This window comes from Augochlora pura, chromosome 8, assembly GCF_028453695.1.
Source record: "Augochlora pura isolate Apur16 chromosome 8, APUR_v2.2.1, whole genome shotgun sequence".
Lineage (NCBI taxonomy): Eukaryota > Metazoa > Arthropoda > Insecta > Hymenoptera > Halictidae > Augochlora > Augochlora pura.
The window spans coordinates 6,380,319-6,394,174 of NC_135779.1; the positions used below are offsets into that span (position 1 = coordinate 6,380,319).

The 13,856-nt window shown below is 36.7% G+C and overlaps 4 protein-coding genes across 9 annotated transcripts in view; 2 read left to right on the plus strand and 2 right to left on the minus strand.

Annotated features, from left to right (window-relative positions):
* The first annotated feature begins 4 nt into the window (after positions 1-4).
* On the plus strand, positions 5-6,120 carry LOC144474358 (uncharacterized). Of its 6 annotated transcripts, XR_013494730.1 has the most exons (19): positions 5-81; positions 489-658; positions 762-1,027; positions 1,131-1,341; positions 1,404-1,720; positions 1,804-2,013; positions 2,084-2,263; positions 2,335-2,449; positions 2,511-2,698; positions 2,785-3,073; positions 3,162-3,276; positions 3,383-3,451; positions 3,803-3,905; positions 3,988-4,499; positions 4,570-4,762; positions 4,834-5,009; positions 5,086-5,155; positions 5,237-5,411; positions 5,542-6,120. XR_013494730.1 is itself a non-coding variant. In XM_078189121.1 (17 exons), the coding sequence occupies exons 1-17, from the start codon at positions 590-592 to the stop codon at positions 5,271-5,273; spliced, it is 3,120 nt and encodes a 1,039-aa protein (XP_078045247.1). In that variant the 5' UTR covers positions 321-589; the 3' UTR covers positions 5,274-6,120. The 6 variants fall into 6 exon arrangements, 1 of the variants encoding a protein (XP_078045247.1); XR_013494729.1 differs by lacking the exon at positions 5-81 and having other exon boundaries at positions 321-658; XR_013494731.1 differs by lacking the exon at positions 5-81 and having other exon boundaries at positions 321-658; positions 4,573-4,762.
* A 526-nt stretch (positions 6,121-6,646) lies between these two features.
* Positions 6,647-10,186, minus strand: LOC144474359 (F-box only protein 21). The gene is made up of 7 exons (XM_078189122.1): positions 9,557-10,186; positions 8,921-9,196; positions 8,362-8,800; positions 8,125-8,255; positions 7,906-8,056; positions 7,346-7,826; positions 6,647-7,274 (listed from the first exon to the last, which is right to left on the minus strand). The coding sequence occupies exons 1-7, from the start codon at positions 9,721-9,723 to the stop codon at positions 7,072-7,074; spliced, it is 1,848 nt and encodes a 615-aa protein (XP_078045248.1). The 5' UTR covers positions 9,724-10,186; the 3' UTR covers positions 6,647-7,071.
* A 292-nt stretch (positions 10,187-10,478) lies between these two features.
* Positions 10,479-11,334, plus strand: Nd-b14 (NADH dehydrogenase (ubiquinone) B14 subunit). Its single transcript, XM_078189126.1, has 3 exons — positions 10,479-10,636; positions 10,865-10,980; positions 11,061-11,334. The coding sequence occupies exons 1-3, from the start codon at positions 10,513-10,515 to the stop codon at positions 11,196-11,198; spliced, it is 378 nt and encodes a 125-aa protein (XP_078045252.1). The 5' UTR covers positions 10,479-10,512; the 3' UTR covers positions 11,199-11,334.
* LOC144474357 (receptor-type guanylate cyclase Gyc76C) overlaps positions 11,318-13,856 on the minus strand; it is a 92,672-nt gene continuing 90,133 nt past the window's right edge. Inside the window, exons 18-20 of the mRNA XM_078189119.1 lie at positions 13,646-13,790; positions 13,313-13,569; positions 11,318-13,163 (exon numbers count right to left, since the gene is read on the minus strand). Coding sequence (XP_078045245.1) covers positions 12,252-13,163; positions 13,313-13,569; positions 13,646-13,790 — 1,314 coding nt within the window. The 3' untranslated portion in view covers positions 11,318-12,251. The remainder of the gene's footprint in view (positions 13,164-13,312; positions 13,570-13,645; positions 13,791-13,856) is intronic.

The window sequence follows — 13,856 nt, forward strand, 5'->3', positions numbered from 1 at the left end:
GGCATAAAAATGTAGACTATACATGTACCAGCAGAAGTTACCAGCGACATAAAAGTTTGCCACTCGAAGGGAATATAATATGTAACTAGACGATGCTAAACAAATTTTCAAATTTGATTTGTCAGAAGCTAAACTCGGTTTGATAGGATTTGATTTATTTTGTATTTTCTATTCGTTCTCGCGCGAAGTTCATTACAAATTTATTATCGTAATTAAAATATTGCAGTTGAAATATCACGTTTAATATATATCGTATACGTGTTTTGAAAGGAGCCGACCTAACGGGATCGAACGTTTCCTGTACTGTTTGCTACAGAGTATTTTTACTTCATGGCGAATCACCACTCATAACAATATTGAATACTTCTCTATAAATTTTTAAGAGTACCTGAAAAGCATTTCGTGTACATTCGATTTAGTAAATAAGTAGCAGGTGTTGATAATGAGCACGTTTTCGGCAATAACGTTCTGTTAAATCAATTTTATAGACGAGCAAATCAACGAGATAAGATGTCGAAGATTCGTGTTACATTAAGTACTATCGATAAATGTAACGGTCAATAACACCACAATAATTTTTTATTAATAAATGTCAGACAGTATGGCTAGCAGAGAAACGTCAATTAATTCAAAAAACTCGGATGACCATAGTGTCGAGGTTTGTAAAACTGCGATATAATGTTCGCTCGTATTAATAATAAAGAGAATGCTGATTATGTACGAAGTTTGAATTAAAATTATAATTTCATATTTCATTCTAGACGCTGGCAGAAGTCTTTCGATGTTTTATTTGTATGGAAAAGCTTAGGGATGCGCATCTATGTCCTCATTGCAGTAAATTGTGTTGTTACACTTGTATAAGAAGATGGCTAACAGAGCAACGCTCTCAATGTCCTCATTGTAGAGCATCTTTACATCTGCACGAATTAGTGAATTGTAGATGGGTGGAGGAAGTGACACAGCAGCTTGATACACTTCAAGCAGTTGGTATATCAAATTCTAGGCACGATGACTCTAACAGAGACAGGTATTTCCCTCATAATTACAATGTTCAGTCTCTTAGTATATCTCGGATGTAGGAATATATAACTGTACCTGTTTATGATTAAACTTTTATATCGATATTACAGGTGTACTGTGCATCATGAGAAGTTATCGGTTTATTGTTGGACTTGTCGCAGGTGTATATGTCACCAATGTGCCCTATGGGGTGGAACTCATTCAGGTCATACTTTCAAACCTCTAGAAGATGTATACGAACAACATGTTGTACAAATAAAAGCAGAAGTAGGACAATTGAAACGCAGACTGATGGAGTTGATAAGTCTTGTTCAAGAAGTGGTAAGCTTTGTATGTACATTGTGGGAAGCTTTCATTATTTTACAATTGTGGTTTCTTACTAGGAACGTAACGTTGAATCTGTGAGAGCTGCAAAAGACGAAAGGGTTAGAGAGATCAGGAATGCAGTGGAACTGATGATAGCACGCCTGGATTCCCAATTAAAGGCAAAATTATTAACACTGATGGGTCAGAAGAATTCATTGACTTTAGAAACGGAGCAACTGGAGGCTTTCTTGCAAGAAGTGGAACATCAACTGCACTCTTGTACTCGATCAGAACTAATAATTAAAAGTGCTGACTTGTCGCGAATGATACATCAAGTAAGAAAAAAGCCGATGACGAGTTTTGTAACAGCTCCTGTTCCTGCGGATTTTCATAGGTACATTTAATAATTTTTTGCATATTTTAATTTACAATTTAATGAACGACGAAAGAACGGCGCTAATCTGTTTATCGTTGCAGTGAAATTGTACCAGGATACGATAGTGCGACCTTTGCGATGCAAAATTTTACTCAGCTGCAGCTGAAAGCAGATCCTGTTTATTCAGCTCCTTTACATGTAAACGGTTTGTGTTGGAGACTGAAAGTGTATCCCGATGGGAACGGAGTTGTTCGAGGAAATTATTTATCTGTTTTTCTGGAATTAAGTGCAGGTTTACCGGAGACGTCCAAGTACGTGTAACAGGGATTTCGGTGTTTTGTAAATTATTTGAAAGTGTTTCTGAAAATATATTTTCTTTAGATATGAATATCGGGTTGAAATGATACATCAGGGATCACGTGATACAAGTAAGAACATTGTTAGAGAATTTGCTTCAGACTTCGAAATTGGTGAATGTTGGGGTTACAACAGATTTTTCAGATTAGATTTACTTGCAACCGAAGGGTACTTAAATACGGAATTAGATACACTTATACTGCGGTAGGTTCAATTTGAATCAGTGAAGATATTTCTTGTGACACGAACGAAATTATAATATCAAAATGAATCAGGTTTCAGGTACGACCACCGACGTTTTACCAGCGTTGTAGGGATCAACAATGGTACATCAGTCAATTGGTTACAGTACAGAATCAATATGCTGCTCAAATTAACGAGTTAAAAGAGGTAATACAAGAATGAACATTTTAATCACTAGTTTAGATATAATACAAAAATTCCTTCTCAGAGATTGACGATAGAGATATCCCGAAATGCTATGGCAGCAACGAGAGTGTCAAGTGGAACATTATGTGGGCCAACATCATATGTAACATCGCTGGTGATGCAGCAACAGTCGCCAGCAGCGGGAGATCCATTATCGAACTCTAATACGCCCCGTTCCATTGAACCGTACCAAAATGGTACTGCGACAAGGTGAACTATATTTTATTATTTTTTACGAACAAATCCTTTTTTAGTCGGAAAAGTATAGAATGGTTTAAAGCTTTGTTTGTAAATAGATCGTTACAGAATGTGCTCTCTAGTGGAAATAATAGTAGTACCATGGCGGGTGATCAATTAATGCCTATGTGCCAACCAGGAAATGTTTCAAACATACGTCCGCCTGGATCTTCTTCAACGTTATCGTCTATTTCTTCGAAAGCGAGTTTAAAACAACCTAGAGGGAAACCCGAATCTCCCAATTTGCATGGCACCCCCCCTTCCCCCTCGCCTTCTTTTTCTTCACCGACAGTGGTCAATGAGGAAATATTCACCTTTTTGTCTAGTAGCAGCAGTAGTGATAGCGGAGTAAGATATTTTGAACAATACGTTGTCGAACTGAACTATTGAAATCGTTTTAAACATAATATGAACGAATGAATTGTATTCGATTCAGGAAACTAGCGAACACGATGTATATTTGGATGAATGTGAACATAACGAGCCACATTTGACGCTGTTAGACGAAAATTCGAATGACGAAAACGACGTGGACGATGAAACGATGTCAGGTATGAGTTAAATATTCTTTTCGAATTGTTAAATATTTTTCTAGTGTCTTTCTGTCAACTGGTCTACCGTGTATAAATTTTTATACGAAACATGTAATTGAATTAGGTACGAGTACGAACAGGGATTCTATAGATGTGCAAAGGCGTGGTCAGCGGGACTGCAACTTAGATAAAGGTGTCGAAAATGAAAAATCCTCGAATGAGAAACCAGACGAAGATTATATGAAAGAGAATCCTACTTCCCATACACCAGATCACTTTCAAGCAGTCTCATAAAGAGATCCTTTGCCTTTTTCTGAATTAATCTCCGTCTACTTCTTACTATTGGTTTTATAACACGGAATAAATATTTCTGTATACGTACTGTAGTAACTGAGGTTATAGACAAGTTTTGATTGTGCACTTACAACTGGAAACATTATTAAGTAGAAATGATTCTATTTCTTGTATATAGTACAATTCGTAGATAGCTACCTTCATTGATTATTAAAATAATTTTCAATAATATTAATTGCAATGTTTGCAGGAGAGAATGACGTAGAAGTTGCCGAATCGTTGACGCCATGGATTCAGAACAAACAACGTACAAAGCAGCAGAACAATCGAGATAGTACCGGGGATACGTGCAGGTACATTAAAAAAAGAACAAATAAAAATCATTTACATTCATAATTAAAATAATTGCTTCTATTGCACATTGCCGTTTTGCAGATTGCGTGGCAATGATAGTTTAGAAGATGAGATAATGTTACTACATCTGTTTGAAATGCAAGATAGGAATTCCGCATGGACTTCTTTGTGTTTCAATCAACATGTAGATGATACAAATGACTCTAGAACGTCCTTGACAAGTTTGCATCACAGTTCTAGTCCTTTGCATTGTAACTCGACACTTTCAACTCACGGATCATCTTCATGTTCACATAAACACCATGAACTTGATTCAGCCTGTAACGAACAATTTTCTGATAAACGCTCAACATGTCCGTCCCATCTTTGCCAGCCTCAAATGATGTGCAATGGTAGATCCAATTTAGGTCAGCTATCTAACATCTATCAGCAAGATGTGTTCGGGTTAATGGCTTGTGGAAGCCAAACGAGATCCGAACCCGCGACTCGCTCGAATTCTATAGATTGCGATAAGGATCTTCCAAAAATATCTTTAGTTAATAAAATCAATCACGAGGTGGAAACATCCAGATCGGACTTGATAGTGCCAAATGGTAAATTGAAATTTGTAGGATTATATTTTTATTGCATACATAGAATGATGTGGAACGTATACATTTTTAGTAGCATTGGAGAGCAATAAAATCGTATCTAAGCATTTACTGTCGCGACGACAATCGTCGCCGTCGTCGTCCGGCAATGTTAGCGTAATAAGTAACGAGAATAGCAAAGTATTCGAATTCGAACAATTGCTGGAAACTATTCAATTGTATCCTATACCACAAAAAGACACTGCTAATTGTTTTAACAAATTAAGGTAATATTTTCTGAAATTATTGGTTAACAGCAACTAGATATATCTTATTATGATGCGTTTATCTCTCGCAGAAAAAATATTTCCACCGAGGGAAAAAGTAACGGTTGCACAACTTCCGGAATCAAAACTGCCACGCTTTCTTCGTTAAGCCATGATGCGCCATCATCATCAACGAGTTCCACAACTGATGCTATACCAAATCCTAACAATTATAGTTGGGCTCCTGCGTTGTATCAACATAAGCACAGTACATACAGTAATATTAAAGCAATAGGAAATTTTCTATGATACAAATTCAACTGAAAGATAATCTCTTATTTTAGGTCAGAAAAACATTCTGGATACCACCGTACAAGCATCTTCTAGCGAAAATTCTAATAAATCTACTGAGAAGTAAGTATATTTTTGAATGGAAAATAAAATTTTTGAAGATTGTTGTAGAATATTTACAACATAGAATTGTTATCGTTACAGGTCGTTAGAAGAAACTAACTCTTCAGGTTCTTCCTGAAATTATGTTCGCGATACTTATTTCATACATGTACTGTGATTTATGTTCATCTAAACGTTAATATTGTTGTTAGAAGTGATAGAAAAAAAAAGTGAGACCACTGAGATTAGAAAACTGATATTTAAATATAATAATATGGTAAGTGTCACAAATAATAAAACCAATGTTTTATAGCAGGTTTGTGTTACTATACAATTATATAATATAAAACATATTTCGTATCTATTATTTTACAAATATTTAATTAAAGGATTTAATTTTTTTTCAGCTTAAAAAGCATAAAGAATACGAATGCGACTTCAATATCATTCCATATTAGTGTGATAGTGTGATTTATATTATTTATCATTATTTATTATTCGCTCCTAATTACATATTCAGACAAATTCCATGTCTTTATTTAGACGCTAATATTGATATATTATACACTATCAAAATAATCAGTATGTTTAACTTGTTTTTTTTTTTGGATGGTTACGGTATTGTAAGTATTATGAGAACAAATTTTGTACTATTTATATGTAGTCGCTTGTGAGTATATCTAAGTCGAACACAGCCAACTACAGTAAAATAAAATAAAGAGCACAAACGTGTATGTACATTTTTTATACATAAACCTTATTAATAGACTGCGAATCTTTATGCAAAATAAAAATTTTCATCATTAATTGCAAGAAGCAGAAGCCACTAAAAATAATGTATAGCTATTATCAAATACTTTCGATTTTCCTACTATTTTAAATTACACCTCGTCATTCTCGCTATAAATGCATAAAGTCCGCAGCCTATTTTTTAAACTTTAAATTATCTGTAATCGAAAGTGCATAAAAATACTAAAACACTTAAATTAATTAATTACTATCAGAAATTGCGGTCTATGAAATTCATTTATGAATACGTCTACTACTTTCTTATTTTGTATTTAATAATTATATGTATAAATACAATAGTATATATTTACACAAGAGCTTAAAAGTTTGCGATCATTCCAAATATTTACGATCTATGAAAGAAAATTATATATATATAAAAAAAAATAATAAAGTCTATGATGTTTTATTTTTAATATTCAAATCCGAATTGTTTAAATATATTTCAAATCACTCAAACTAGCCTCAGCTTATTTTGGTTCGTACTTCGAACCACAAATTTTCTTAGATTCAATGCTATCTATGTATAGCTTAAAGCTCGTGAACTTTTTAACAAGTCATATAAAAAATGTTATTTTATACAAATTCTACCATATAAATTGTAAGTTTGTTTATATATCATATACAGAAATTTTTGGAAGAAATTCTATATAGTTTTTGTTCTTTTTTTTTTCTTCAAAAACTTATTAAAGTGAGGATAAACTGCCCATTATTTAGTAACAAGTAAGAAAGCGTGAGTGTTCGCTTCTTGATTTTTTTTTTTTCATTCAGGTCATAGCTTGTCATTTTCTTAATAATCTAATATTCGTTTCGTTACTATTATTTTGTATATGTTTGAGCTAGAGGAAGAAACAACTACGTACTTAGTACTTTAGGTTATAAAGCTTCGTAAACATTTACAGTGTAGCTTTCTATCCCCACCATTTTACTGCGCATTCAATCCGCAGTAAATCGTATCTTCGGCGAGCTGCGATCCGGAATTGTGTCTGACCTTAATTTGTACCGTGAAATAGTTGAAGTCACAGCCAGGGACCTCAGGTGGAAGAACTATTGCAGAACTTGCCTCCGCTTTTCTAACGCGAAGGAGAAGAAAAGGGTAGGAACTTCTACTCCTTTTCTCCTTCCTTCGCGTTGGAGCTGGACGGTGGCTAGACAAGAGGGGGCAAGTTCTGCAAGTTCTTACGCCTGAGAGCCCTGGTTGGAGCTAGTAATCTATTACAAACTTCTTCGTCTTCTGGGTATTTTTTTGCCGTCTCTTCATTTGGTATATAATATATACCGTTAAATTTGCAGAAATATTTGCCGACAGATGGATGGTTGATGCATTGTGGTTTTGTGAGCTGCAGTTCATCTAAAAAGAATTCGCAGAATATTTTTAATATATTCTAACATACATTGTTAATTATATTAAGTCAGTAATACCTTGATCTACAAACTGACAAGCATTACTATCTCCAAGTATACTATATTCTATTGCGAGAGTGTCCAATCCATATAATCTCGGTTTGTCTGCAATGATCCCTGCGTTCCAACCTATTATCACACACGGATGTCCTTGATACTTCATAATCATTCCTACTGCGTATTTAAGGGCAAGTTGTCTCATTCCCGGTTTGACTTTCTCCGTTGTATCATACAAATGGCAACGGATATGTTCATCGAGATTCCAAGAAAAAAATGTAATTGCTCGAGTCTGATCCACGCTTTGTAACAACTCCTTGATTTCGGTTAAATCCATATGTTCGTTATTATATAAAGACACCAATTTTAAAATTGGATCTACATCGTTAGGTTGCACCATATTTTCCAGTTCGAATGTAGAACGTAATCTTGATACACCCAAACCTCCACAATCTCTTTGTCTGACAGCTACTTCCAAATTAATTACCATTCTTCTTATTACCTTTTAAGGGTTGTCAAAAATTATTTATATATAGGAAGCAATACGATACGATAATTAAGAATTTAAAATTGATACATACTTGCACAGCAGTTGCCGCCTTGCGGACATTATACTTTTTTATTGGACATTTCGATACACCGCCGATTTGAGGACAATGATTCTTTGTTAGAAATTCGCCGCCATTTATAATATCAATATACAAATTTTCGACTTCGTCAGAGTTAGGACCGCTAAAACGAAATATGGAAAATTAATATAAATAAGATCTAATCCATATAGTTTGTGATTTAGAGCTTACTATGTTTCTTTCCATCGTAATAGAAAATGGGACGGGAAACAAACAGGTTCGCAGCGTACACCAAGCCTTCGCGCAACGTTCTCGAATACTATTGCTAAAGTTATAGGAGTTCCTCGTTTATTTTCTAAGACCTACACCAATAAATAACGATTTTTAGATAGAAATTAATTCCTTTTGTTAACTTACAATATAAAACATTATCATAAACTATATTATTATTTAAAATTCCCAACTTACGCGATCTAAAAATGAGTTTTCTGCACAATAATACATCTCCCCTCTTCCATAAAATCCTAACTTATGAAATAATACTTTGCGAAGGGCATCTGTCACTTGGACTGTTTCTAGGACGTTCCACTGATTGTCATCAATAATATTATTTCTCCAATATACAAACTGTTCCGGCGGCGTCGAGAATATGGAATGATTTGGATGTTGTTCTTTTAGCAACGCTTTGGTTTGCTCTGCAATAGAATCTAACAACGATGCGATATAGGAATATGTCACGTGTCTTTCTTCTGGTTGACCCCATTGCGATACAATAGTTGCACCACGTTCTAAAGTCTGTTCGCTTGGAGGTAGAGATATAAATTTTTCCCATTCATCCCTTAAATGACTCTGTTTCATATATCTAAGAACCTTACGGCCATAATACCTATGTGTCAAATTACTGGCTCTGAAACAAACAATGGTATCACAATGTAAACACTTTGTGTAATATAAATACTATTTACTAAGTTCTGTTTGTATATTCACAATGTAATCCTTTCATAATCAATGTATTGATTATACTTACAGAGTATCGGCTTTAATTAAATCTATTAGTTCATCCACAATAACATGATAAGCAAAGGGTTGAGCACCATCATTCACTCTGAAGAGGGGATCAAACACTTTAAATGCAGTATTTGGTAACTCATCAGACATCTCTTCATAGTGTCTACTAGACATTAAGGATAACTGATTGAACAACTGGATTCTGATGTCCAAACAGATCTTAACGTGTTCTTTCCAATTCGTGACATAGCTTTCTGATTTCTCGTTTGTGTAAACCTCTTTCAAGCTTGGCCATCTAAAATTGGAACAGAAAACGTTGCAAACGTATTGTTAATGTAATTTGTACGAACTTAAAAATACTACAACCAGTAAATATATAAATTATTATAATCGTAAGAACGCTATAGTCATACTTAAAATGCGCATATTCATTAAAAAGTATTTACATAGATAAAGGAAATTATCTGCTTGCATCTCCCGGAACAAGGATAGTGTGTAAAAAAAAAACGACGTGAGTAATCACAGATTTCTCAGAATACTGTAATCTATTATGTACACAAATTTGCAAAAAAATTCACGCTGAACGTGCAATTCGATCTATTTAATCTCGTAGCGCGGTTACGACATATTTTTATTAGTTTCCAATAGATCGTACCTTTGAAAGCACTTTGTTCTCCAAAGTATATTGTCGTTGTCAATAATTTTATGCAAATTCTTGCACGTCGAACCAAGATTAATCACATCTAAAAAGCCGAGCTGCTCGTCCTCCAAAATCCTCACAATTATCTCACTGGGTAATGAGTTCATTGTATCACTTGACATTTTGTCCTGATTTCATACAACTGGTACAGTGGTCGTAAAAGACGAGTAAAAAATATCGATTAACTATTTACTCGTAACGTAAAACCGTTAACAAGTAAAACACGTTTTTGACGAGTATCTGCCATCACACGGAAAACACTCTAACGTCAATATGGTTCTACATTCTGTTGGGAGATCAGAAATTGACGCATGCGAGGTACGCCAACAGATGAAAAACACACACACTGTACATGTATCTTTTACAAGCAAAACCGTGTTGATAATAATAACCTGTGCGCAACGTATAGGATCGACTGTGCGACGCACAGCCAGCAGAGACAGTAATTCTAGCGGCACCGAATTAAAACTTCGGTACAAATTTTTACAGTACACGTTACATAAAGCGCGCAGGACTCGATTCGATTTACTTTTCTAACGGGAAAGAAACTTGTCAACATATTCCATGAACGGTAGAAATAACTGTAGGAGTTCTGCTATCTATACGTAACGCGTATTCCCAGATAAATCAGCTGGACCATTTTACCATGAAGTTTATGGTAAACAGAACCGTAATCTCTCAATTCAAGATCCACATCCGGGGGAAACGAGACTCTTGAATGGAGAAGATGCAGCGAATTGCTGTGCTCCGATTGACTGGCGATACGTTCAATATGGCGAGGTAGCTCCACATGAGTCTGTACCACAATAATTCAGGTATTTTGACGCAGTAGCGCTGACTATTCTATAAATCTCATCACATATAGTTGGTGTACGCTCACAATAGATTTTAGTAGTGCATGACACGAGAAGATGGCTACTCCTGCAAAGTTAACGTTGAAAAAAGTGAAACCAATCCTTTCGATCAATCGAGAAGATGCCCGTAAAAGAGCGATAGCGTTGTATAGAGCATATTATCGTCAAATTCCACAAACCTGTATGTATGTCAATAATTTTGTATGTCGATATCAATCGGACGTAATATCACCGATATGATCCAACCTTAATTGTGATTAAAATAGTCTCATTCTTTTGTATTCTACGCAGCTCTTTGATTATATATTTTTCACTGTACATTATATATTTTATAAGAATTAAGTATCTGCCAGAATATTTTGATAAGTACGTGTGACCAACTTCTGTACGAATTTTATTTATGTTATAGTAATTGACTATGATATTCCAAGAACACAAGAACAGTGTAAGCAAAAGTTGAGGGAAGAATTTAGAAAACGCCAACATATGTCAGATTTAAGGATTATAGATATTACTATATTGAAGGTATGAAATTACTGTACTACTTGACAACCAGTTGAAGACACTGTATACAAGATTATAATAATGAAACATGATCGCGTCAGGCACAAATACAACTTCAAGAAATATCTGAGGTGTGGATGCCCAAGGGACGTCTGATGGATATTTGGAAAGAAACAACCGAACCGATACCAGAAGATTTCATGACAAAGTTTCTTAAAGGTCAAGACTCAGTCGTGTAACTTCAGCTCGTATATCAAATATGAATGAGAGCTTCTCATAAGTATGCGTAGGATGAGCTGTTTGTAAATAATAGTGAAGCGTGTATACGTATAGATCGTTAAATAAAACCGAGAAGGGGAACAAGATGTAACTGTTTATTAAAAAAATCAAATTGTACATTATTTGAAAAGACGTATCTTTACTCGATTCTTACAGAATATAGAATATTTCTTTTAATTTACACTTTTTTATCTTTACATTGATATATTATTATTCACTTATATACATTTGACAAGATGATATATTACTAAGCACCTTAGGTACAATCTAGTTCACTTTTCACAGCCATACGGATAATTTGCTTTCCTTCAGTGAACAAGTATAGAATTATACATATTACATACACACATACATACACGCGTGCATACATACATACATTACATGCATACATATGCTTGAATCTGGTGGATTCGAATGTCGCGCGAGTTTTGCCTCGCCACATTAATATGTATATGCGTGTCGCGTCAGCATTCTCCTGCATCACAAAAAAGGGGGGAGGGGAATCATCGTTTTGTGCTAAACTCGAGATAGATATCCTACTGATTTTCTGCGTTCGTGTACTTTGGTTAATCATTTTTATAAAACAGTTCGCTTCTATTTCCCATCATTAGAATTTGAATTAAAAAAAAAAGAAAAAAAAATGAAAAAAAATAGAACGAGAAGAAAGAAAAGAAAACAACGATCTCTAACAGATATAAATCCCGCGCTATGTAGAAGATACGTTTCATTGCCGATATGCAACGCGTGCCTTTTTTTAGTACAATGTCTATAAAATATCTAGGCATTAAAAACATACACGATCGGTAACTTTTATACCCATACATTCCACGTATCTACACTAAAAAAAAAAGAAGGAGAAAAGAAAAATGGCAACAATACATCATGATTATGACTCGTAAACCTTGTAAGAAAAAGTTCTTGTGCACTCGCTGCGGTTCATAGCACAGTGTTTCCATACTTTTGTGTTCTCTCTCTCTCTCTCTCTCTTCAGGAAATAAAAGAGAATTCTATTATCAAACTATACTTTCGCGCTCCGATTGTATATCGTAACCGGCGATCACACCGCGTCTCAGCGAAACGTCGCTGTTCCTCAACCCGTTGCCACTGAACAAATTTACCAACCAGCTTCTGATCGAGTGCCTCGCGGAGGACTTCTTGTCCGGCACATTGTCTGTACTAGGAACAGATGCCACTTGGTCTAACGAACGCCAACGTTTAACAGGCACTACCTCCCCTATACAGCTACTTTCGTCCCCTAACAGAAGCGGTGTCTCGGCTTCGTTGGGGGACCCGTCGGTATGGGGCGCTATTATCACATTACCGTTGGGATAATTGTTGTTCAACACTTTCCCAGATATGTTCGTCTTCGAGTTCGTACGCGTGCACTTGTCACAGTTCTCCAACGAGCGGAAGCTCTTCTTCGGCTCCTTCCACGAGAAGTTCGGCGACTCGTATCTCTTGTTGTACAACTCTAACGGGAACGGGTCCAGCGACCGTGACTCCCGCATGATATTCTGGAACGGATAGTCGCTGGTCGAGGAGGACGAGGCTATCGTCGACAGTACCCTAGCGTTCTTCCGGAACTTCGGCCTGGTGTCGATGAAGATGTCGTCGAGGGCCAATTTGATGTCGAGCGCTCGGGTCTCGACTTCGCTCAGCGCGACGTTCTCCAACGTTGTCTTCGATATGCTATCGGCTACGTAAAGAGGAGATCGTTCTATCTTTCTCGAGTTGAAAGCTCTTGGTACCGGGCTGGATCCGCCGCATTGGGACGTCGAGTCGTCGGGCGTTGGCCGCGGCACGCTCGACTGTCTTCGACTGCCTGCTCCCAGGCCGCCCAACAACGAGGCTTGACGGGAATCCGAGTTCAATTTTGGACTCCTCCTCGGCCTGCAGAAAAGCGGTGCTAGATCGCCTACGTCGACCTGGAATCAACGCGGCAATTGTTAATATCGCAGACAGACATTTCCATTCGAGGTATTCTGTTAAAGTTACTCGAATGATTGACTAGTTTACAAGAGAGTCGGGTAACTGTTTACGAAGTGTTTCAGGCAACAAGACTGCGAGAACTCACGTCTCGTTTTTGGATGGCCTTCTCGGTGGCTCCGGTGAGCCAGTAGGTCTTCACTTCTCCCTTTCCCTTCATGAGAATCAACCCGCGCTCCTCGATGATGTAGCCACCGATTTTGTCCAAGGCGTCCTTGCACTGGCCGCTTATGTGGATACGCAACGGCTCGCCGTTCGATTCCATGCGGGAGGCAGTGTTCACCGTGTCACCGAAGAGGCAATACCTGGGCATTGTCAGACCGACTACACCAGCCACCACAGGACCTGCAAGAATCGTTGGAAAAATAAATCTCTGCGAAACCGTCGATCCGACGGAATCCATCGAACGAGAACGCCTCACCTGTGTGGATTCCTATACGTAATTTAAGCGTGTCCTGAGGCCTGTGCGTTATGGTATGGTGTTTCACGGCGTTGAGTAGTTCCAGGGACATCGACGCAATCTCACCGGCGTGTCTGTTCCCGTTCTTTATAGGCAAACCGGAAACCTGGAAGGTTTGATTGCTGTGAAATTACGCGAACGGTAACGGGATTCCGTAGATTGGGACGACAAG

Bases quoted from the DNA above. Each gene is read 5' to 3' on its own strand.
- Nd-b14 (XM_078189126.1), top strand. From the start codon at position 10,513: ATGGCTACTCCTGCAAAGTTAACGTTGAAAAAAGTGAAACCAATCCTT. The intron at 10,637-10,864 runs GTATGTATGTCA...TTTATGTTATAG, and splicing joins TCGTCAAATTCCACAAACCT to TAATTGACTATGATATTCCA. The intron at 10,981-11,060 runs GTATGAAATTAC...TGATCGCGTCAG, and splicing joins TAGATATTACTATATTGAAG to GCACAAATACAACTTCAAGA.
- LOC144474359 (XM_078189122.1), bottom strand. From the start codon at position 9,723: ATGTCAAGTGATACAATGAACTCATTACCCAGTGAGATAATTGTGAGG. The intron at 9,197-9,556 runs GTACGATCTATT...TTCCAATTTTAG, and splicing joins AGAACAAAGTGCTTTCAAAG to ATGGCCAAGCTTGAAAGAGG. The intron at 8,256-8,361 runs GTAAGTTGGGAA...TTATTGGTGTAG, and splicing joins AAAACTCATTTTTAGATCGC to GTCTTAGAAAATAAACGAGG.
- LOC144474358 (XM_078189121.1), top strand. From the start codon at position 590: ATGTCAGACAGTATGGCTAGCAGAGAAACGTCAATTAATTCAAAAAAC. The intron at 1,028-1,130 runs GTATTTCCCTCA...TCGATATTACAG, and splicing joins GATGACTCTAACAGAGACAG to GTGTACTGTGCATCATGAGA. The intron at 5,010-5,085 runs GTACATACAGTA...CTCTTATTTTAG, and splicing joins GTTGTATCAACATAAGCACA to GTCAGAAAAACATTCTGGAT.